Consider the following 24,246-nt stretch of genomic DNA (forward strand, 5'->3'; position numbering starts at 1 on the left):
CCAATGGTTACTCTGCATTTGGTATACAGGCCGTGTTTAGTTGGCGCCCCTGTAAACGCAAAATTTTTTTGCGAGAGAATCTTGCCAATTTGAAGTACTAAATGAAGTCTATTTACAAAACTTTTTGCACAGATGGGTTGTAAATCGCGAGACAAATCTAACGATGCTAATTAATTCATGATTAATCAATAATCAACGGATGGTTACTGTAGCATCACTGTTGCAAATCATGGATTAAGTAGGCTCATTAGATTCGTCTCGCGATTTACAACCCAACCATGCAAAAAGTTTTGTAAATAGACTTCATTTAGTACTTCGAATTAGCAAGATTCTTTTTCACTTTAATGCGTTTACGGCTTTTTTGCGTTTACGGGGTGGGAACTGTCGCAGAAAACTATACAGCTGCCGGCGTGAGGCATGACTTGAAAAGGTTGAGTTTGAACAGTCTCAGTCCATGCCATTCTTGATGAATGATGACTTGATGTCTCATTTGCAATTTAGGTATGGACAGACTTGTTTCCCTTGACTTTGTCCCTGAGTCCTAAGGTTAGACCAGAGAGCTGATATGTTCTTGTTCCAATTCAACCCTTTTATTATTTTGGAATTCCTATTATTTTACCTGTTCACCGTTTTTTGGAGAACACTCAGGAACTCTGCGCAGTATAACATTATAAGGATAGATTTTTCTATCTTATGAAACTTGACATACGCCTGGACTGGATGACCTGCCATCCGCATCATGATGAGCTGCTTCTGACCATGCAACATTTGCAAAAATTCTGACCGTGCAACATCAGAGGAAATTCTAACCATGCACCATCAGTAGTGCAAGTCTGCAATTTGATGACAGCAAGCACAGCTGCACGAACCATTCCTTTTACGGGCATGCATATCATAGAAATGTTCCAAAGAATTCAGATGTCCGAAGAAGCAACTGCATGAAGAGTTCGTCTCCGTGAAGAAAAGAACCAGTAGATTATTCACCTAAGCAGGGAAGGTATAGCTCCCAGTATAGGATGCTGTTGCCACTGATTGCTAAAAGAGAGAAGGAATATCATAGACTGCGTATTTGTCTCGAGTTCTTTTGAACTGAACCGCTGCTTCCCTCTGACCCTCCTCCTCACCTCCTGTGCGCCCTTTTAACCAAGTCCCATCAGTGCCTTTTCTAACCCTTTCTTGATTTCTTCTGTTGGAGATGCACATGCACAACAAGGAACTGCCATTGCATTAGATGTCCTGATGATTGCAGCTCATGAGAAGGTAAACTACCACAGTAGTTCAAACGACATCTCGTGATACCTATTAATTCAAAGGCAAAAGGCTAAACTTTAGCATTACCTACCTTTTAAGTTTTCTCTTATCATACTCTTTGCATTACCTCAGGCAGTCAGGCAGAGTTAATGAGACAGAGTTCGCGCGCACACTTACTGAATGATCGACCTGCGCAGAACGTGTGAACTTATTCGATCATTGTCAACGGTGGTGATCGACGGATAAATGCAACCTCCAATGAACGGAATCGAATAGCCCCAACAGCGACATGATGAGCCGGCGATCGAACAGCCGATGGACACCAGTATAACTGTCGAGAAGAGCAAAGAAGGTTCTTCAGACAGTCAGCCGTGCCCCCAAGTCATTCAGACTTCACCCCAGATAGATGCTGAAAGGCACATCGAATCCGAGCACAACACCTGTGCAGCGGAGCTCGTTGCAGTTCGGCACCGAGCAAGACAGCAAGCGGCAGGGGAGGGGCTGGGAGGAAGGGTTTGGGTTTTCTTGGCCAGGTGCTTGACATGTTTTGTGCGTTGCCTGGGCGTGATCAGGACAGGGTCGGCAGGTGTTGGATCTGGAATCTCACTCGCGGCGCAAAGGTGGAGAGGTTGGCTGGCCCCTATCCTCCCCTTCACTCGCGACCCCGCCTGCGCCAACCATCTTCTTGGAGCTAGATCTGGGCGAGGGGGATCCTTCCTTCTTGGTTGGGAACACACCACATGCTCCTCGAGGGCTCCGGCCAAACCTGATCGGGAAACGAGCGGCCGGGATCGCGCGCAGGTGGGCGTTGAGATTCTCGAGTTCCAGTGGAGCACGCCATCAGATGCTCTGGAGGTCGAATCTGGGCGGCGCATGAGGATCATCTACTTTACACTTGTTCATCTTCTTATCTATGATAATACGAGATGGATAAATTTCTTTCTTAGGTGAACCAGATCATCGTCTGGCATGTAAAAAAGAAAGATTCAGATGACAGCAACCCTTGTGGCCACAACGCCACAACTGTAGCACAATGCGCAGAGCCACAGGCACAGGCGTCCGGCCGGAGTCCCCGAACGCCGCGCCCCGCCGGCGGCGACACGCAGCCGGTCATCATAGGCCCTGTTTAGTTCCAAAAATTTTCAAAATCCTCCGTCACATCGAATTTTTGGACACATACATGGATCATTAAATATAGTTTTAAAAAAATAACTAATTGCACAGTTTAGCTGTAAATAATGAGATAAATTTTTAAGCCTAATTAGTCTATAATTGGATACTAATTACAAATAAAAACAAAAGTGCTACAGTAGCCAAATCCAAAAAATTTCGCAAACTAAACACGCCCTATAATTTAACTAGCACCCGAGCGGCGCCACCCGGGGGAGCCGCGCCGCGCGCTGTCACCAACCCCCGGGACCCCAGTCGGGCTCGAGAACAAAACCAACAGGTTGCCCAGAAATGAATGCGCAGACGCTAGAAAGACATAACCCAGATTGGGCTGGACAAAATAAACCGAGAACCGAGGACCGAACCGAATTTACCGAGAACCGGCACCGAAAGAATCGGAACCGAAAAAGTTCGGTTCCATGACTGGAGGAATCGAAGTTTCTCGGTATTTTCGGTTCTTGGGCTCGGTTCCCCGAAGAACCGAATTTTGACCCATTTAGACTGTTAGGCCCAATATGTCACCACTTCACCAGCCCAGCCCAACTAGAAACCCTAGGTTTAACCCTCAGCCGGCTAGCCCTAACCCAATCCCCCAACCCCATCCCGATTCCACCCGAGTCCCTGACCCCGCCGCCCGACCCCAACCCGGCGACGACGACCCAACGCACCAGCCGCGCCGGCGCGCCGCCACCCGGCCAGGTGGCCAGCGCCCAGCGGCCACCCTGCCCTACCCCGACGGCCGATGCTCCAGCCGCCACCCCGCTTGACTCCGACGGCCGACGCTCCACGCTCTAGTTGATCCGCCACCCGGCCAGTGCCCGACCCCGATGCCCGGCGTCCGGCATCCGGGCCCCTACCCCCTGCCCAGTGCGGCCTGCGGCGCTGCGGCCGCTGCCCCTCCAGGCCTCCCGCGCTCGCGTCCGGCCGCCCTGCCCGGCTGCCCCAGTGCTCCGACCGTCCAGCGTGCGCCTGCTCCAGCCTTCAGTGCTCCTGCTCGGTTGATCCGGTCATCTTCCACAAGCAAGACCACAATGGCGACATCAATTGCATCCTGCAATGTAAGTGCATGACTGAGATTGACCGTCTGATGTGGGGAACTAGGGATTTGATAACTTATCCATTTTTTCCAGATGTATGAGGAGGATCTGGAGCACCAGATGAGTGAATGGACTGCTATGCATTCCGGGACTGATGGAAATTTTAAGGATGACAAGGCTGATGGAGGTGCAGAGAAGGAGGTCATTGATCTAGAAGTTGGAGAGGGGAAGAAGGGAAAGCAGATCGCATCCAAATTAGATGTGTGGGACCACTACACCAAAATCTATGACGAAGGTCAGTTGGTTAAGGGACAATGCAAGTATCGCAACACTCAAATCGCAGCACATCCGGTTCACAATGGCGCATCCGGTTCACCAAAATTTTAGCTGCGTAAACATCCCGAATGCCCAGCCCGACAGCCCAACACAACAACTTGGCTTCTACTAAAAAAAAGGGTTTTTTTGTCTACAGGACACTGCGAAAACACTATTTTGTGCGCTGCACACTCTCATTGTTGAAATAGTCTGCAGCCCACCGTGACTTCTAAATTTTGTGCGCTGCACATTGCTCCTATTAAACTAGTCATTTGCAATATGGAAGGAGAGAGAACAGACCCTAAAAAGACTAAAATGCCCCCGTGACCGTAACCCCTTATCCATTCGTCTCGCACACGGACGCCTCTGCTCCCCACCCCACCCTGACCCTTATCCCTTCGCGAGCTCACGCGGACGCCTCGTCAACTCCGCCCCTGACCCGGCGGCGGCCAGCACGCCCGCCCGTGGGCGCGTGCCCGCGACGGCCACCACGCACAAGCACACCGCGCCCCTGGGCCTGCACGCGGAGCCCGCGCGCGCGTCCGCTGGCGCGTCTGGGACGGCGGCGGTGGCCTGCACGCGGGTCCGGGACTGCAGCGGCGGCCAGCACGCGGATCCGGAGCCCCCGCGCGCGTGTCCGGGTCTCCGGGGCGGCGGCGGCGGCCTGCACGTGGATCCCGCGCGGCCCCCTCGACGACGCAGTCTGCACCCCCTCGCTCCCAGGTAGTGGTGCTCTGCCCCTTCCGATTTCGCGTCTAGTTCTTTCGTGATTTTGTGGATTCCGCGCCTAGTTATTTTGTGATTCCGCGCCTAGTTCTCGCATGTAGCTCGCGGTAATGCAGATTCTGTGGATGCGGCGTTAGTGGCCCTGATTCGATCGGTGGATTTTTTTGCTAGGTTTGATTGCTCTCGATTTTGGGGGCTGGGATTATCGGCGATTTGGTGGATTATCGGCGATTTGCACTAGGTCTGATTGCTCTCGATTTGGGGGGCGGGGATTCGATGGGTGGATTCTACTTAAGGCCATGAGAAGTTTACTCCTCACCTAAACATGAACTGTTCTGGTGGCTTTGTTTACAGCTTGGTCTGATGTCGTCGCATCGATCCCCAATTTCCCGACGTGGTGTGGGGCGGCTACACAGCACCGGGTCTCCGACGAAAGCACTGGATTTGTCATGGGTTCCAGATGGGTAAGTTAAGGTCACTCTTGCTGTCATTGAAGTTGTAGCGTTCATGATTGCTGTTGGGTTCATCCTTGTCTGTTCTTTTTTGTTTTGTAGGATGGACCGCAACACAGCTTGTAGATTTGCCATCCGCATCCCTAGCTATCAGGAGCATGGTACACATGTGATTCATGCCACCTGCAATAAGAACTGGGTTCGTGATAAGGATACAATTTCATGGATGGATTTCTATGCTGACTTAGATGCTGAGATAAAGCGAAGCAGTGCCCAAACTTTATCGGTGAGCTTTTGGGACAAGGTTGCATGTGAGTATAGCGACATTGATTCTGATTCCTCATTGCTTGCTGCAATTGATATGTATTGGGACATTAGACGGCTTCCTGTGGTAGTTTCAGTCATTAACCAGCCCAATCATAATAGCAGTTTATGTAGTGAAGTTGATATTGTTGATATGAAATCAAATCAGCTTTTGATATGCAGCACTGAAATCAAATCAGATCTAGTTGACAGTGCACCTGATCTTGTTACTAATGAGACTAATTATCCTGATTTTCGTACCAATGATCCTTGGGGTGAAAATGATGAAATAGAGTACGTTGGAGTAGATGATGAGCCTGTTGAGCCTGCTGAACCTGCTTCTAACATTGGCTTTGATTACATTCCTGACACTGATGAAGAAGATAATGATGACTGTGCTATTGATGATGAGGAAAGTTGTGATGTGGTTGAGCATATAACTGACTTAGAAAACACCAAGATTGCTGTTGGGGTGACATTTGAAGATAGAGACACTTTCATGAGAGCTATTAGACAGTATGCTATTCTGAATGAGGTTGAAATTGTAGCTCGTTATAATGAAGCAAGGAGGTATAGAGGATATTGTAAAGCCAAGAAGTGCAAGTGGAGAATACATGTATCACAACTGCAGGATGAAAGGACATGTCAGATTAAGAAGATGCCTAACAAGCATTATTGCAAGAGCACAAGTAAAGTACAGAATAATTGCATGGCTAATCAATTCTGGGTTAGGGATAGAGTAATCCAATATCCCACAATTGGAGTTTCTGCTTTGAAGAACAAGTTGGAGGAGAAGTACTTGATCAAGTTGTCATACTGGATTGTCTACAATGGCAGGGGGTTAGCACTTGATGAGGTCTTGGGAAAATGGGAGGATAGTTTTGACTATGCTTTTGCATTCAAGGCAGAGATAGAGAGAAAGGCCCTGGCAGCATAGTAGAGATAGATTGTGAAAAGGTTGGGTCCAATATGAGATTTAGTAAGATGTTTGTTGCTTTGAGGACATGTATTGATGGATTCAAAAATGGGTGCAGACCATATTTGGGCATTGACTCCACTACTCTTACTGGAAGGTGGAAGGGGCAGCTAGCTGCAGCTATAGGCATTGATGGACATAACTGGATGTTTCCCGTGGCATATGGTGTATTTGGATCAGAGACACAAGATAATTGGGGCTGGTTCATGAACAAGCTTGCAATGGCAATTGGATCTCCACCTGGACTTGTCATTTCAACTGATGCTGGGAAAGGTATTGACATAGCATTGACAAAAGTCTTCACCAATGGTGTAGAGCATAGGGAATGCATGAGGCATCTTTACAAACATTTTAAGAAGCGATATCGTGGAAAGATCTTTGAAAAGAACCTCTGGCCAGCTGCAAGAGCTTACAGGAAGGACATATTTGACAATCACTATAACATCATGAAGGCATCATCCACAAAAGCAATGAAATGGATTGAGGACAATCACAAGCACTTATGGGCAAGATGTTATTTCTCTACAGCTAGCAAGTGTGACTATGTGACCAATAACATTGCTGAAGCCTTCAATAACTGGATAAAACATGACAAGTCACTGCCTGTGATAGAACTGATGGATACAATTAGACAAAAAATCATGGAGAAATTGTATCAAAGAAGAACTCTAGCCATGAAGTTGACTAGTAAAGTGCTGCCACACATAATAAAGTCTCTCAATGCAAAGAGTAGAGGACTGGTTGGATATTCAATCCACAAAGGTGTTGGTCACATGGCAGAGATCAGTGGTGTTTATAGGGATTTGACACCTTGGAGACATACTGTTAATTTGGAACAAAGAACTTGCATATGTAAGAGATGGCAGCTCACTGGACTCCCATGTAATCATGCAATCAGTTTGATATGCTCTTATAGGGGTCTAGAGTTGGAGGATTTATGTCGACAGCTGCTACTTTGTGTCAAAGTTCAAATCAGCATATGAAGGTTGGATGGAACCAATACCAGACAAGAGTATGTGGCCTCAAGTACAACTAGAATTCAAGTTGTGGCCTCCAGTACTCAAGAGGGCAGCAGGTAGACCAAGGAGTAGGAGAATAAAATCAGTTGCTGAGGGTGGTAGCAAGAAAAGAAAGAGATGCAAGAGATGTGGTCAGTTGGGACATATGCAAAAAACTTGCAATGAGACAGTGTATGACTCAGATGATCCACCTCCTGCACAACCAAAACCAAACAGTAACAAAGCCAAGAAGGAGAAAGTAGCAGCCAGCACAAGCACACCTAAAAATAAGAGGACCAAGAAGGAGAAAGTAGCAGCCAGCACAAGCACACCTAAAAATAAGAGGACCAAGAAGGAGAAAGTAGCAACCAGCACAAACACACCTAAAAATAAGAAGACCAAGAAGCAAGTGAACACAAAAGTAGGAGCCAGCCCAAGTACACTAGAGAAGCTGCTACATGCACCATCAACACCAACTAGCCCATTTGATCTAAACTGTAGTCCTGGAGCACTAACTAGGAGGTAAACATCCAGACTTTATTCTCCTACTCCTTCACTGCAATGCACCATCTATACCATTTTCTAATATCAATATCCAGACTTATGTTTTTTCCCTAATCTTTGTTTTCTTTCACAGCCGAGCTAGGAGAATTGCAGTGGAGGAGGCTGAGGTGCATGGAACAATGGCACTTGACTATCTAATGAATGCCTGATGCGTGTGGTTGTTTGTTTGTAATTTTTAATGGCAATTAGATCCCTAAATGGACTTGTAATGGCACTGCAACTTGCATCACGAACTGGCATCCAGTCAACATCTTTTGGCATGCCAAATTGATGTAATTTGGGACATGTTGTCTCCTCAAATATGTTGACTGGACTTGTAATGGCACTGCAACTTGCATCATGAACTTGCATCCTTACAATTACGATATGCTAGTCAATTATTGTACATATATTGTCTCCTCAAATATGTTGACCGGATGCTGTGGCTGCAAGACGAGGTAATGGCTTCAGAATGCTCTTTTAGACAACCAGGGGCATTTTAGTCTTTTTATGGCCTGTTCTTTCTCCTTCCATATTGCAAATGACTAGTTTAATAGGAGCAATGTGCATCGCACAAAATTTAGAAGTCACGGTGGGCTGCAGACTATTTCAATAATGAAAGTGTGCAGCGCACAAAATAGTGTTTTCGTAGTGTACTGTAGACAAAAAACCCAAAAAAAAACTTCGCCCCACCTACCATGGTGAGGCTGACATGACATGTAACGGTAGCAGAGCCGCGGCCCCGGCGCCACCCCCAGAGCTGCGTTGAAATCCTATGCCGCCCACCGCGGCTGTGTTCAGTTCCCATAAAATTTCCAAACTTGTCAAACTCTCCATCACATCGAAACATTAAATATAGAAAATGAACGATGCATGGAGTACTAAATGTAGATAAATAAAAAAATAATTGCATAGTTTTGATGTACGTTGCGAGACGAATCTTTTGAGCCTAGTTAGGTCATGGTAGGACAATATTTACCACAAACAAACGAAAAGTGTTACAGTGTGCTACAGTGCATTTTTTAGCACTACATTGTTTTTTTTAGGGAAGTAAACACAGCCCGCGACGAGTCCGAATATCTTGGGGTTCCAATTCCAATTTCCAACGCTCGTGGCCGCGGCACCTGCGCGGACGGACGCCGGAGAAAGCAACGAAAGAAGATGCTTGGTGAGGTACAAGGGAGCGGGCGAAGCAGCCGAGCCGGCGACGAGGCCGCCGACTAGCCGCTCCTTTCCCGGCGGGCTAAACAAGTAGCACGTCTCCGATGAGGCGATGATGCGGATGCAGCCGCGATGGGCTCGAATACCGTCCTCTCCTCGTCGCCGCCGTGCCCGTCTTGGCTTTGGGTTTGTCTTGTTGGTGCCCGAGCAGAATCTTGGAAAGCACCTTTTCCCCCTCTCGGGAGTCAGGAAAGCTCAGGCACAAATGGAACCACACCGCTCGAGGATTCCAGTAGATTGCTGATAACTTTTTCAAAGCGAAAGAAAGAGAGGAGGAAGAATCACAGCAACAGGGGCTGTGTTTAGATCCCTGGAAAACTGGTAGAAAAAGTCACATTGGACACTGTAGCATATTATAGCACTTTTTGTTTATTTGTGGTAAATATTGTCCTACTATGACCTAAATAGGCTCAAAAGATTCGTCTCGCAACGTACATCAAAACTATGCAATTAGTTTTTTTATTTAATTACATTTAGTACTCCATACATAAGTCATTTGCTATATTTAATGTTTCGATGTGATTTTGATGTGATGGAAAGTTTAGGGATCTAAACACACCCAGACAAGATTTTAAGAACCATTTTTTTCCTGAATTGTTGTCCTTCCGGTCTGAAGAAGAAACAAATGAAACAACAATGGACATGTATCCCATAGACACAGCTGAATTTTACTTGAAAAACAAAATGAAACTAGACAAGAGTTGCAGGGAAACTCAAGTGTTCCTTCTTATTTCCCAAGAAAAAAAAGGCGAACAGTGGACAACTGACGCGTTCGGAATAAAAAAGTGGCGCCAAGAACTCCGGCGACGACGAGACACCCGACTGCTACGACCATGACACGATACAACACCGGGCGGAGGGTTAGGTTACCAACGCCGGCCGGCGACTGAAACACTTGCTGGCGTTCCGACTTGTTTCGCCAGGGACATACATGGGAGCTGCTGCTGCTGCTGCTGCTGCTTCGTCGTCAGACGGTGAGCCCGCGCATGAACTCCCACTCATCATCATCTTCCTCGGCGGCGCCGGCGGCCGACCCCTCCGAGTCGCTGCTCATGCCGCTGCTCTCCCCGCCGGACATCACCGCGGCCTCGGGGTCGAACACCAGGTACGGCATTGCGCCGAACGCCCTGGCGAGCGACGCGGCCGTGGCGTCGTCGGTCCTCTGCTTGAGCACCTCGAACATCACCTCGGGCTCGTGCTGCATCGCGCGGAGCACGTCGGCGCACGAGGGCCCCGCCGCCGCGCGCGTCACCGCGAAGCAGTGGGGACCGTCGCTCTGCGACACGCGCACCACGCTCGGCCCGCCGAAGAGGTTGTGCAGGCCGCCGAGGGCCTCCTGGTAGGCGCCCCCGAGGAACATGCCCAGGTAGTAGCCGCGGGTGGCGTGGGTGGGGAGCTCGTGCAGCGGCAGGCTGTGCCTCCCGCCGATGAACTCGCAGACCTTGCCGTCGCTGTCGCAGGTGAGGTCGGAGAGGACGCCGTCGACGGCCGGCCGCTCCTGCAGGCGCTGGATCGGGATGATGGGGAACTGCTGCCCGATGGCCCACATGTCTGGCAGGGAGGTGAACACGGACAGGTTTATGTGGTAGGTGCGCGGCGGCTCGGGCGCGCCCATGCCACGGGCGACGATCTCGCAGAAGGCGTCCACCGCGGCGAGGTGCTCCAGGCCCAGGACCCCCTCCTTGAACTGCTCGGCGGAGCGCCGCTTCAGCTGGTCGGCGTAGAGGCCGCAGGTGTCGTAGTCGCCGCGCACGGCGGCGGCCATGACGTTGCGGTAGTCGGCGCGGCAGTCATCGGTGAGCTCGTCGAGCAGGTAGGCCGTGGCCGCATCAAGCTGCCCGGGCGCCGTAGCCGAGAAGGCTTCGAACACCAGGACGGAGTGGTGCGACACCAGCGCGCGGCCGCTCTCGCTGCAGACGATGGGGTGCGGCACCCCCTTGCGGTCGCAGACGCGGCCCACGGCGGCAACCACGGCCACCGCGTACTCCTCCAGGCTGTACGCCACGGACATGTCGGTCTGCGCCGAGTGGGTCCCGTCGTAGTCGATGCCGAGGCCGCCGCCAACGTCAATGACGCGCATGCCGGCGCCGAGGCGGGCGAGCTCGCAGTAGATCTGCGCGGCCTCGCCCACGCCGTCGGAGAGCAGGGCGGTGGTGGGGATCTGGGAGCCGATGTGGAAGTGCAGGAGCTGGAGGCAGTCGAGCATGCCGATGGCCTTGAGCTTGGTGACCACGGACAGTATCTGGGCGGCGTTGAGGCCGAACTTGCCCTTCTCCCCGGACGTGGAGCCGAAGTGGCCGGCGTGCTTGGCGCGCAGCTTGGCGCGCATGCCGACGACGGGGCGCACGCCGAGGCGGCGGCTGGCCTCGATGACAATGTCGAGCTCCTCCTCCTGCTCGAGCACGATGACGGTGTTGAGGCCCATGGTGCGCGCCGTGAGCGCGAGGGAGACGTAGCCGTCGTCCTTGTAGCCGTTGCAGACGAGGAGGGCGTCGGGGTTGCCGCGCGCGACGAGGCAGCTCATGGCGAGCAGCAGCTCGGGCTTGGAGCCGGCCTCGAGGCCGAAGCGGAATGGCTCGCCGAACTCGACAATGTCCTCGACGACGTACCTGTCCTGGTTGCACTTGACCGGGTAGACGCCCTGGTACCTGGAGCCGTAGCCGGTGGAGCGGACGGCGTAGTCGAAGGCGGCGTTGAGGGTCTCGACGCGGTGGCGCAGCACGTCGGGGAAGCGCACGAGCAGGGGCATGGGCAGGCCGAGGCCGCCGGCCTGGCGCGGGCCCGCGGCCTTGGCGACGACCTTGGCCAGGTCGATCTCCTGGCCGGGCAGCGTGGCGGCGCCGTGCGGGCGCACGGCGACGTCGCCGTCGTCGTTGACGAAGAAGTATGGGGCGCCCCAGCCGTCCACGTTGTAGAGCGCGGCGGAGAGGTCGGCGGACCACGCGGCCGCCTCGGGCTTGTCGGTGGCCATGAGCGGGGCGGCCGGGAAGCGCGCCGCGTCGCAGGACGCGAAGGCGTGCGCCACAGGTGTCGCGGCGTCGACGGCGAGCGCAGGCATCTCGTCAAATCAAACAACCGGAGAGTCCACAGGGGGAAAAAATATGTTAGCCTTTTTTTTGGTGGGATTTTGGTTGGTTGGTTCTATGTGCTGTAAAATTGTTGTCTGGATGGTGGTGGTGTTAGCTGCGAATGAAGAGAATCGGATGAACAAAAGGAAATGGAACCGGAATTGGATGAGGGGGGGTCGATGAGCTAGCGATAATAATAGGAGAAGAAATGAAAATCAAAGAAGAAAACAATCGAAATCGAAGGGGATCGAGATCGATTGTGGGGGGTGCCAAAAGAGGAAGTTCTGGAAGGGGAGGTAGAAGAAGTCTAGGACGGGATTTTGGATCCTGTTGTGAGGAAGGGGGCTTTGCAAGCCGCCGAGGCCGGAGCCCCGGCTACCCCCGCAAACGGAGCCGGCGGTGGGTGCGCGCGCGGCGGGGAGGGTGGCGTCGCCGGTGGTGGAGCCCGGGCACCCCACGCCGGCGGCGGTCAGGAGGGGGTGGGACGGCGAAGCGCTCGCGCGTTCGTCGGGAGGGGTGGATGCGGCGCGGCGCGGCGGCGGCCAATCGGAGGCCGGGAGGGCGAGATGCGGAATGGGCGCGACTGCGCGTCGTGACCGAGGCTGGCGAGGGTTACGGCCGGGCGCCGAGGCCCCTTTTATAGCGGGCCGCGCCTCCCGTGGGCCCCCCATTCACTTTTGCTGGTGGTGGCCTGGCCTGGCTCCGTGGCTGGCTGCGCAGCGGAGGCTCCTCTACGGCTCTGGGGTAGGTGCGTTGCGTCGCGGTGAGGTTTGAGTTTGACCCCGGGCGTCAGTGGCCGTGAGCGTGCAAGGGTTCAAGGGGAGGAAGCCGCCTCGTGGCTGGGCGCTGGCTTGACTGGGGGAGGTGGTTGGGCCCGTGAATTGCGACCGGGGCGCTCGGCTTGGGGCGGTTGTTGGACCTGCACGGCTCGGGCCTGGGGGGTCACGTTCTTTGATCCCTCCCTTGTTCGGTTGCGTCGGATGGGCGGCCCAGATCGGACTTGTGCCGGGTGTTGTATGCGGTTTACCCGCGCGCCTCTGGGATCCGCTGCGGCGGCCACAGCGGAGAACGGATTCAAAACGCGCGGGGGGCCCGTGAGCGGTGAGCCGCCCAGCCGGGTTTCTGGCGCCCGGGGAAGAGAAACTCGTTTGACCCGTGCTCTTGCTCTCGCGGCGCGTCCCGAGCCGGCCGCGCTCTCGCCGGCGGCCGCCGCGCCGCGCCGCGCCGCACCCGCATGGCATCGCACGCCTTTTTCCTCGTTTCTTTTCCGTCGGCGTGCGGGATCAGGGGAAGAATGGTGCGGGTGTTGTCCAGGTGACAAGGCACCAAGGTTTTAAATAACCGGCTATAGCGGCAGGATAAGATCCATTTGACGCTAAACAGGATAGCCCGCTAATAATCTGCTATGGCCAGCTAAATCAGCTAAATTACCATCTCTTAGCCTGCTAAATTTCAGTTTGTTTGTGTGAAACTGTGAACTCATTTCTTCGTCGGTCTGTCGTTTGTGTTAGACTTATGGTTGTTGCATCATCTGAACTTTGTGTTAGATTTGTGAAAGCATGAAGTTGAAGTCCTATGTTGTTTCTCTACATGATGAATTGATGATGCACTGAATATTTTGAAACTGTGAATTTGATTTGCAAAACAGCTAAATGGGTTAGCTAAGGCTATAGTCGGATATAGCATTTTCTTAGTTTTTGAAAAGATAACCGTTAAGGACCTTAGCAGGATATTTAAAACCTTGGAAGGCACAGGATAAGGAGTGGCTTTGGACCGCGGACAGATCAGATCGGTCTACCATGGAAAATTTCATCTTCTTGGTTGGTGGACGGATGCCAATTTTGCTCATGTGTAAATCGTACAGTTGTCAAATATATGCCATTAAGGCCAAAATCAATTTACCATTAAGACTAGAATCAAGTGGTCCAAATATACTATATGTCCGTTTTCCCTAGTATTAGCTCGAGTTACATATATTTCAACTTGGCTGCATTTGAATAGTTAGCCTTCCTGCCATTTATACTTCCCGTTGCTTGGTATCTAAGCGGTGACGCCAAAGCTATCGAGGGATAGCATGTTGGAGTTTTGTTCGAAAAAAGATAGCAATGCTGCCAAACAAGATTATTGGCTCACATCCGGATTTTATAATGTTGTCGCGATGCCATTCGTCTCCAATGCAAAGTTGAAGTTGCATGAATATTCCAAAAATACTTTATCAATCCACTTTGGTGATGTCACCCATCTTCAACACACTAGTTTTGCACCCTTTACCATGTTATACCCAGGGGCGGATCTACATGGGGGGCTGGGGGATCAAGCCCCCTACCTCCCTAAGATCCAAGGATACCCCCCTAAGCCCCCCCCCCCCACCCACCCCCACTATTTTTTAGGATAAAACAATGAAGAGAAAGAGGGGAGGAAGAGAAGAGGAGGAAGAAGATGATAGTTGATATGAGCCCCCTCTAAATGTTCATCCTAGATTCGCTATTGGTTATACCACCCTACAATGCATGGCAACTGACACTATGCACCCATCTTCCACCATCGATCAACCGATCTTATGACCATCGTGCTTCTTTCACTAAGGTGGACATGCATGAACCATGCATGACCTAATTAGTAATTACATCCCTACCTTTATTCATCATGTAGGCTAAAACCTAGTTTATCCATCATCTTTTTGTAGTGTCACGGGTCTTTGCCACCTCACCACTGTTGTTCCTCATTGTCACACCGTTCTCCACCATCATCTCACTGACGTTGGACACCGCTCGATCTCCACCACCAGCCAGACAATGCTACGAATTGCTCTCCACCACCGATCAACCAACGCGATGAAGCACCACATACCCATCACTTTCTTTGTCTCTAAGCTAGGCATGTGCAAACAATAGCTTGATTTTAGGACACTTTTACGACCAAAGAAAAGTTTGATGTCCTACTAGTTCTTCTAAAGTGAATTGAGGAGCACATGTGACGAGATTTGGTGCCTTGGTGAGGCCCCACTGCATAAGGGTGATGCTCTTGTAATCCTAATCCATTCCATTAAGTTACGGGTCCTCACTTTGTCGCTAGCATAATATCATCAATACACGCTGAAATACCTTATTCATGAACTATATATGGTGGTGTCACCGCTCTCCACCACCTCACATGCATTCACCCCCTCGTCGCTATGCCACACCACGCCACCCTCCACCGCTAAACAATTCTAGCACGTTCACGTGCGTCACGACGTGGCGTGGCGTGGCGTGGCGTGGCGTCGCTCAGACGTGCCAAAAATACCTTGCGTCCCACTTTCATCCGCTCACCATTGTCACGGCACCGCCGACCGGCTTACGATTCGTACCGCCTGCCACGTGTTCTGTCACTCCCTTTTTCCTGAAATAGGCATGCGCGGAGAGCGTGAACCGAAACACGTGGAGAGCATGTGCCAAATTCTTCCGAAAAAGAAGGAAAAAAAGGAAATTCAAGCCAACAACAAAAAATATTTCTCGTGTCTAGGAATTTCACGTACGCCATGCGAAAAAATATAGTTTTGCTAAAATTAAACATTGACACGCGGGTACGCCCGGATGATCGTGGTGGCCGTTGGAGGAGGTAAGGATCGTGCAATCTGTATGGGAGAGTCAGGCGGGTTGCGCGTGAGGAAGAAAATAAGTTAGAGGAGCGGGTGGGTCCGGTTGTCTTAGCGGGAAAACGAAAAGGCCCCCGAATTGAATTAGTGGCGGTGGGTGTAGAAGTGAAGAGAGGGAGAGAGAAACCGCGACGCGTGGCGGCGTGGGTGCGTGTGTGGGTGGCCGGCGGCGCACAAAGTACAGCAGCGGCAGCAGTGTGTGTGGTTGCCGCAGTCCGCAGGCAGGCCTAGGGCAGGTGGTGGTTAGCGGGTGGGGGCCCAAAGGCCCGCCGGGCCCCTGCGGGAGGCCCCTCACTCCCCTCAGGCCTAGCCGTATTTGTTTTGGTCTGTAAAAAATTTCGCGAAATTTTTTTTCATCTTTAATCAGAAATTTAGAGTAATAAATAAAGTCTAATTACAAAACCATCTCCACAACCGTTCGTGTAAATTGCGAGACGAATCTAATAAAGCCTTTGACCGCGTGATTAGAGAGTGATTACTGTAGCATCACTGTAGCAAATTATCAATTAATTACCGTCATTAGATTCGTCTCGAAAAGTTACACCATCACTGAAAAAGTTTTGTAAATAAACTTTATTTAGTATTTTCATGCAGACAATTGTCTTTTCGTATAAAATTGATAGGACGTGTAAAACACGGCACTATACGGATGGGCTCACGCGCGCGTCATCTGAATTGGGATTGGGGCCGTGTTTAGTTGCATAATTTAAAATTCTAAAAAAAATCGGCACCTACATGGAGATTTAAATTTAGACGAAATAAAAAACTTATTGCACAGTTTGCCTGTAATCGCGAGACGAATCTAAACAATCTCTAATGACGGATTAATTAGACTCATTAGATTCGTCTCGCAATTTACAGACCAATTCTATAATTAATTTTATGATTAGTCTATACCTTACAATTAAACAAGACCTGGAATTGGAATTGGAATCCACACGGGATCCGCGGCAGGACCGCGTCGTCGGGTAGCCGCGTGGCTGCAGGTGGGGCCGGGCCCCACCGCCCTCCCTCTCTCGTCCGGTCTGTCTCTCAAATGCAGCGAAAATCAATGCGCTTGGCGTGCCGTGCCGTGCCGAGGAGAGAAAGAAAAAGGTGACGACGATGCGTCGGCCCTGACCTCACCACTCACCAGAGGCGCGGCGGGGGTGGGTCATCAGCAGGACTCGAACATTTTCCGATGCGCGTTTAGTTCCCAAAATTTTTTGGGAAAAATACTATAACAATTTTCAACTAATGATTAGGAGAACTAAATATGATATAATTGTAAATCTAATTACACGGATAGACGAAAACTCACGAGACGAATCTATTAAGCCTAATTAATCCATCATTAGAGATTGATTATTGTAGCACGATATTGTCTAATCATTGCATAATTAGGTTCATTAGATTCGTCTCGTGATTTTGTCTAGGGTTGTGGAATGGTTTTTGTCAGTTATCCACATTTAATACTCCTAATTAGTAGTCAAATGTTCGACGTTACTTTAGGGCACGAAAATTTTTGGAAACTAAATCCCTTTGATAGCGCGGCGCCACATCCGGAAATATCGAGATTTTGTTCCCGACGCCGCGCGCCCGAGCCGGCCGCCCGCGAGCCGGTGCCCGTGCCATGTGTGGCATGCGTGCCCTTTGATGCTACAGTAATCATCCACTAATTATGGATTAATTAGCATCATTAGATTGGTCTCGCGATTTACAACTCATCTGTGCAAAAAAATTTGAAAATAGACTTCATTTAGTACTTTAAATTAACAAAATTTCATCGCAAATTTTTTTTTGCATTTCATCTAAACACGCCCTCTGATAGATGAAGCCCTCGACAGGACATGGGAGTAGATTCGTTCCAGTGACCGGTCCGTCGCGCCCGGCGCCGGCAGCGGCAGCGGCAGCGGCAGCGGCCGGACTGCACGTTGCCATGTCGCACTGTCGCAGGGTGGGCGTTGGCATGGCACCAGGCCAGGCGGGAGCCGGCCAGGAGCGCCCCGCCCCGCGTGCCTCCAACGAACCCCCGCGCACTGCAGTGCTAGCTAGGAGCCTAGCACGACGGCGCGCGACAAGCCAGTGCGGGCTAGTACTAGCCCTCTTTCTTTTCTCCCTTTTTGTGTGGCGAGGTGGTCCGTTGGTGTTGGACCTGACTACCTGAGTTGAATTTGATGCAGAGAACGGCGGTTGCTGTTTGATCCCGGCCGATCCGACCCAAGCGAGAGACGATGATCGCGAGCCCCAGTGTCAGTGCGCTATCGGCAGGGTTTTTTATTATTAAATAAACAATTGAATTGCAAAGAGCAATAGCGAACGATGACGACACGAGGCACGAGCAAGCTGCTTAATGGCGACGATGGAGGTTGCTGTCTTTCAATATAATCAATTTGATGTAATTTTTTTCTTTCCAGGAAGGTCGTCACTGAAAAAAGACTAGGTACTACTACTACCACTGTACCACCACCATGCATGCGCACTTATCATCATCAGCACCATGGAAGCTGGCCTAATTAAATCCGGTCCGGTCGCGGTTACAGACGTACTACTGTACCTAAACTAATCCGGCCAGACGTACTATTACAGAGACTTGGCCGGCTTGCATTGGGTGCTTGCTTGATGTAATGCTAGCTTACGGAGGACCGAATTATAGTTTCGTCCTTTTTGGCATCCGGCCCAAGCAGTGGCGATCGATGCGCCATATATCTTTTGGCGATGATAATATAGTATAGAACTAACGCAAAAGTGAAAAGAGCTAGCTAGCGTCCAGTGACCTACTCGATAGATAGTCCTCGATACCTAATTCCAATCAACCAACACAACTCCTTTCATTTTCCTTTCCCTTCCATACGCATTATACCGAACTCGATCAGCTCGACGGATACCTAGATAGACCCTCCCCCACCCCATGTGTTGGTTCAAAAAAGAGGCGATCGATCCAAGTGACCGGCCGAGGAACTGAACAAGGATGCTAGAAGCTGGTGCCTTGTGTGAAGGGTGTGATGCAGCGTGCATAAACAACCAGACGTGGAGGTGGAGCAAGCAACCCTACTACCCTAGTGTAGGTTATCCTGCGATAGATTGATTCTTTATGGACCCGGGTCTTGCTTAGTTGCAAAATTCAAAATTCCAAAACTATCACATCAAAAGAGAATCTTGCATGTATGAAGTATTAAATGTAGACGAAATAAAAAACGATTTGCATAGTTTGCTTGTAAATTGCGAGACGAATCTAATGAGACTAATTAGACTATGATTAAATACTACACATGTACTAATGATGAATTAATTAGTCCTAATAAATTAGTCTCGTTCTTAACAGACGAATTCTACAATTAATTCTAAAATTCATCTATATTTAATACTTTAAATATTCAAAGATTCAATTTTAATTTCAAAAACTTTACCCGGCGACTAAACGAGTCCCACAAGAATCCATGGCGCGCGGGCTGTGCAAAGGTCACTGACGTCGCCGGATGGGAATCTCCATCGTTTGGGAAATTTAAAGCAATGCAAGGACACCGGGCGACGGGCAGGCCAGGTGCGTGCAGGCAGTCATGGGCCCATGGCATGGCATGGCATGGCATGGCATGGACTGGACATGCATGCTTAGATAGACTGATAGAGGACCTAGCACATGCCGCCGCTGCCGGCCGGCCTGAACGAAGCCCCTTCACAACGGCGTGCGTGGGCAGGGGCGCAGGGCGCGTATGTAGCTGCCACCGAGATCGGCGACGAGGAGGCCGCCGGCGAGTCGTCGGAGCAGGCAAGCGACCGGGCCGAGACGAGCGGTCCAGCTCCAGCGCCGGGCCGCCGCGTATGGCGCCGGCCCCACGCAGATCCGCCGGTCCCGGGCCTCGTGACGGTGCATGCCACACAATTCTGCTGTGCTGTGTGCTCACACATGGGCTGGGATCCCCGTCCCAGGAGAAACATCGCGTACGGTACTAACGTCTCTGTCAAGTGTCAACTGTAAGACACAGGCACCGTGCCTCACGCCAATAATTCGACCAAACAAAAAAACATCATGTATTTTTGCTGACTGTAGAAACGCAAAGGCATGAACCTAGTAAAACAAAAAAAAATGCATCAATGTTTTTTTTCTGCTGTCCAGTAGCGCTAGGCCCACGTCCGAAACCGACGAGAGAGCTTGCGGCAAAATTGCTGGGCCCAACAAGAAGCCCGGGGCCCGGGACCTTCTTTACTTCGTTCGCGCGGGAGAACCAGGCGGGGAGGGGGAGGCGAAAGCCGCGAGAAGAAGCAAATCGGGACGGCGCGCCGCAGCTCCGTGCCGGGGATGAGCTCGTCCACGTCCGCCCGCGACGATGACGCGCCGGACCTCGTATGCCAGATCGACTGCGTCCACGGCATGGTCGACGCGCTCTCCTCCGTCCGCTGGAAGCGCCACCAGGTCCGCCCCTCGATCGGTCGCTTCCCCCCTTCCCGCCTGTTCCGCTCCCGCTCCCGGACTCCCATCCATTCCCCCCTTAAACGCAGGACGCGGTGATGGAGCTGTCGGCGCACGGGATCGTGCTCACCGTCGAGGAGAGCGGCTGCCTCCAGGCCAAGGTCTTCCTCAAGCGCGAGGTGACCCGCGTTACGACGCGTCAGGTGTTTGCGTTTATGCCTAGGCGCGCCCGGGGGCTGACTTGTTTGGTGATTTTTCTTCTTTTTTTTCTCTTCTTCCAGCTGTTCGTGGAGTACGAGTATGCGGGGGAGGGGCGTGAGCGGTTCGGGCTCAGCTTGGGGCTCTTCGTCGACTGCCTCAACATCTTTTCGACGCTGGGGCATGCGTCCGCGGTCGAGATCCGGTACCCTGGTCCCGACATGCAGCTTCTCCTCAAGTACGTATTATGCCCTCTGCTGCTGATGTTGTGCTCGTATACCTGACCAAAGTTGTTGCACGCGTGGCCCGACCTAGTCCCATTTAGGACTGATGAATTGAGCCTGTTTAGATTCCAGAATTGATCACATGGAACACTAGTGTTGGAAATTTTTAGGATAACTGAATAGCTGGTTCTCCAGGCCTGTAACATAATTTAAGAGCTCGCTTGTTTGTTCAGACAAACTGCTGAAAGTTATCCGTGTGCAATTCGCTCTATGACGCGAGGAATGACTCAAATTTTCAGTTTTTATCTTATGGCCATCTTGACCTCAACACAAATTTGAACTCCTTTGTTGATTTTAAGACGTTTTCTTTGCTGCAAAGATGAATGTAAGTTAAACAGATTAGTACATTTGGAATTTTGCTCATTTGAGGGACTCTGGTAATGATAATGCAGATCAGTGGACTCCCAAGATGCATGTCTGTATGCAGAAATCAGAACCAGAATTCCAGATACAATCTCCTGGGATTACAATTTTGAGCATGAGAGAAATACTCCAGTCACCTTTACTGTTAAGGTAGCACAATGCATCCCTATTTTATTTGTTCGCAGCACGCACCAACTGTTTGTTTTAGTTCACCAGAATATATGATTAACTGCTGAAATTGCAGTCTGCTGTCCTGAAAGAAGCGCTCGATGACCTTGAGTGGCCAGGTTCCAGCATTCAGATTCGAATGCAACCAGATCCGCCAACAGTTGTATTCAAAGGTGAAGGTCATGGCGACTTGCAGGTTTGCTACCACTTGTCTGTATTATTCACTTAGCTTCCAATTCCAATTGTGCTTATAACTCAGTGTCATTTTCAACACTTGGTAGGTTGAATTCCCCTACTATGCAAACACCGACCTTCTACTTGTGTTCCAATGTGACCGTGAAGTGTCATACAGGTAAATTTCTTGTTTCTGGATGCTCAGATGGTGTGCTGTTTTGTGCTAATTTGCAGACCGTACTGTTAGGTATAAATACAAATTTCTTCGAGCAACTACCTCGAATATCCCCAGTAGTGTCATGAAGGAGAATCGTAGGACTAAGGTCACAATTGGGAGGGGAGGGATGCTGAAAATCCAACACCTGGTTTCACTTGCCAGGCCAGGTATGCCATACTTCCGTAATATTGGTGGAGGAACTGAACAGACAAGCCGAATCGCTCATATAGAATTCTTTGTGAAGCCAGAAGAAGATGATAATGATGCCTAGCATTTATAGAGTGTGTTATTGGTCTGTATCATCCAGTAGAGCTAGTTTATCGTCACGTTAGTTACTGATTTCAGCTCTTGTTTGAGAAACACCTAGTTTGAGTAGCTATGTGGAACTGAACTCAGGTGTCAGCCTGTCAGGTCTTAGTTTCTAAACTTGCTACTGTCAGACAGGCATGAGGCATCCTGTTACTAGTCATGTGAATCCTGTTACAATCATACAGGCATTATGTTGTTCCTAATCCTGTTACAATCCTGTTTTTTGATTGGCATGGATACTCTTTTATCCTGAAGCTTTTTAACAAAATCTTCAGCAATCAATAATGCTTAGAATGGTATTTTTATTTTGTGTCTGAAACAGATTCGGCCCATAAATACATGGATCAGCAAGACTAGTGATATCAATATGGGCCTGAACCACTGGTGATCCACCTGTGAAAGTACCTGCTTCTGTTGCCGCATGCCATATTTTCCAAAGTAAGCCCGTACTTTAGTGGAAGGAGTTCTGGTCTTGTCTCTGTCTTGTCATAACCTCCCATTGCCATCAACGGGCCCTCAATTAATCTTGCTCTCTACTACAAAAGCCAGGCAGTCTTTGAATGTCCTGTAGAGCAATTTTAACCCATTCTAGAACTGTGCACTAACTGTCCTCCTGGGTCCCCTTGCCAATGCTGCCTGCATTTGTTTTTTTTTTTTGAGAAAGCCTGCGTTTGTTTTGCCGCTCGTATGGCATGCTGCATGCTCAAGTCATTCTTGCACAGTTGCACATCTTAACAACAAGCATTTAACTATGCAAAACGTGTGGACTAGAAATTGTTAACCATGAGAACATGAGAAATAAGATTTATGTTAACTGAAACCGCAAGGCCAAAGTCGGCAGCATGTCTTGCTTGTATCACTGAACAATGGCCGCGTTTGGTAAAACATCACGTCAAAATTACATAAAAAGACGAATGTTCGCGTGGAGTACTAAATGAAGTCTATTTGCAAAACTTTTTCAGGGATGGGGGTAACTTTTCGAGACGAATCTAATGACGATAATTAATTGTTGATTTGCTACAGTGATGCTATAGTAACCATTCTCTAATTATGTGGTCAAAAGCCTCAATAGATTGGTCTCGCGAATTTACCAGGGGTCCTGCAGGTGGTTTTGTAATTAGACTTTATTTAGTACTCTAAATTAGTGGTCAAAGGAGCAAAAAGTTTTCGCGATTTTTTTTCAGCCCAAACCAAACACGGCCAATCTTTATTAACCGGTAAAAGGTCAGTAGAAGGTCCATGGAAAACGACTGCTCCTCTCTGTTGGAATCCTGTTTGTTGTAGCTTGTTAGAGGAAATATGTATCTAGTCCTTATTACCTTAACTTGGGAACAAAGGAGAAGTGGCAGCTCCAGCAAACCAAATTTATCAATGCCAGAAGTGTGAAACCCCACCTTCTGAGAGTGTATGTCCGATTGCGGTCTGCGCCAATCAATCTCCTTCGCTTTTCAGCTTGCCAGCCTCAACGCATGCAAGGTAAAGAAAAGAAACCTTCTCCTGCCATCTACTCTTCCTGCCATGTGACAACCCACACTTGTTTCTTTGCACTCTGATGCTAGAAGGTTTGCCAGTAGCTGCCTGAGGTGAGGGCTGATTGGATCTACAAGATTGTTAAAGCACCAGAGGGTGTATGCTCTTGTGCTTTCTTGTGAAACGGCCGTCCCAGTTGAGTGACCCAACGCAAAGAGATGAATCTTTCGGAGGGCTGCGCGGAGACGCATGTTCCTGTTTGTTTTTTTGAGGGAGCATGTTCCTGTTTGAGCATTGAGTTGGATGTATCTTTTTTTTAGAGTATTAAGGAGTTGGATGTACCTAATGGCCTTTGCCCATTCCTGTGACCGCGAAATGGCATCTGATGTCACCAAGTATCCACCCACCCTTGAGGCGCACATTAGGAAGGGAAGCCCCCAATTCTGTCGAGCGAATGAGCATATGATGGGTCACTTGTTCGTGGGCGGCTTAAATCCCAATAATGTGGCTTGTGACATGCCTCCCCGTGATTTGAACCTTTGACGTTTTTTCCCCTCTGGTTTGGATTACTTGACGTTTTTTTTATGAGGCAATGTTTTCGATTACTTGACGTTTCCGACAGCAAGATATTATACTACTTAAGGTATACTCCTACTACTAATTAGAGATAGAGAAAAAAAAGGAGCAGAGAAACATACATTGGCAGGGGTATTTTGCTTTGACCATGAGCAAGGTAAGCACTTTTCAGTATGTAGTGGGCAAGTAGAAGTGTACATACAGCAGGTCCAGGGTCCACATCATGGGCGTGAAGAACGCCAGGCCGTACCATCTTTGTGTTCCGGTGTTCCTGCGGGCACGACGTGTTGCAGCTAGCTAGCAGCAGGTGCCCGGCCGGCGTACTTCCCCAGCTGAAGACGGACCAAGTGAGAGCAGCGGCAGGCAGGCTCCAACCTCTTCGGGTGCCATTAATGGCCGC

General features: G+C 50.0%; 3 protein-coding genes across 9 annotated transcripts; 2 read left to right on the forward strand and 1 right to left on the reverse strand.

Annotated features, from left to right (window-relative positions):
- Positions 1-7,172: 7,172 nt before the first annotated feature.
- LOC120671306 lies at positions 7,173-8,154 on the forward strand. Of its 2 annotated transcripts, XM_039951604.1 has the most exons (3): positions 7,173-7,630; positions 7,682-7,750; positions 7,866-8,154. In XM_039951604.1, exons 1-3 carry the CDS (start codon positions 7,221-7,223, stop codon positions 7,939-7,941), a joined length of 555 nt encoding a protein of 184 aa, XP_039807538.1. In that variant the 5' UTR covers positions 7,173-7,220; the 3' UTR covers positions 7,942-8,154. The 2 variants fall into 2 exon arrangements, with proteins under 2 accessions (XP_039807538.1, XP_039807537.1); XM_039951603.1 differs by having other exon boundaries at positions 7,173-7,750.
- Positions 8,155-9,618: 1,464 nt separating this feature from the next.
- Positions 9,619-12,664, reverse strand: LOC120669874 (arginine decarboxylase 1). Its single transcript, XM_039949754.1, has one exon. The coding sequence runs from the start codon at positions 12,048-12,050 to the stop codon at positions 9,960-9,962; it is 2,091 nt and encodes a 696-aa protein (XP_039805688.1). The 5' UTR covers positions 12,051-12,664; the 3' UTR covers positions 9,619-9,959.
- A 7,210-nt stretch (positions 12,665-19,874) lies between these two features.
- LOC120670824 lies at positions 19,875-23,875 on the forward strand. 6 transcript variants are annotated; one of them, XR_005673385.1, is made up of 9 exons: positions 19,875-20,090; positions 20,177-20,266; positions 20,369-20,523; positions 20,962-21,082; positions 21,177-21,296; positions 21,382-21,452; positions 21,522-21,658; positions 22,123-23,276; positions 23,360-23,875. XR_005673385.1 is itself a non-coding variant. In XM_039950990.1 (8 exons), exons 1-8 carry the CDS (start codon positions 19,977-19,979, stop codon positions 22,155-22,157), a joined length of 843 nt encoding a protein of 280 aa, XP_039806924.1. In that variant the 5' UTR covers positions 19,875-19,976; the 3' UTR covers positions 22,158-23,875. The 6 variants fall into 6 exon arrangements, 2 of the variants coding, with proteins under 2 accessions (XP_039806924.1, XP_039806923.1); XR_005673386.1 differs by having other exon boundaries at positions 23,363-23,875; XR_005673387.1 differs by having other exon boundaries at positions 22,123-22,238; positions 22,763-23,875.
- The last annotated feature ends 371 nt before the right edge of the window (positions 23,876-24,246 follow it).

The sequence above is a fragment of the Panicum virgatum genome, chromosome 4N (genome assembly GCF_016808335.1).
Source record: "Panicum virgatum strain AP13 chromosome 4N, P.virgatum_v5, whole genome shotgun sequence".
Taxonomy (NCBI): domain Eukaryota; kingdom Viridiplantae; phylum Streptophyta; class Magnoliopsida; order Poales; family Poaceae; genus Panicum; species Panicum virgatum.

Bases quoted from the DNA above. Each gene is read 5' to 3' on its own strand.
- LOC120671306 (XM_039951603.1), top strand. From the start codon at position 7,221: ATGGAACCAATACCAGACAAGAGTATGTGGCCTCAAGTACAACTAGAA. The intron at 7,751-7,865 runs GTAAACATCCAG...TTTCTTTCACAG, and splicing joins CCTGGAGCACTAACTAGGAG to CCGAGCTAGGAGAATTGCAG.
- LOC120669874 (XM_039949754.1), bottom strand. From the start codon at position 12,050: ATGCCTGCGCTCGCCGTCGACGCCGCGACACCTGTGGCGCACGCCTTC.
- LOC120670824 (XM_039950989.1), top strand. From the start codon at position 19,977: ATGAGCTCGTCCACGTCCGCCCGCGACGATGACGCGCCGGACCTCGTA. The intron at 20,267-20,368 runs GTGACCCGCGTT...CTCTTCTTCCAG, and splicing joins AGGTCTTCCTCAAGCGCGAG to CTGTTCGTGGAGTACGAGTA. The intron at 21,453-21,521 runs GTAAATTTCTTG...CCGTACTGTTAG, and splicing joins GACCGTGAAGTGTCATACAG to GTATAAATACAAATTTCTTC.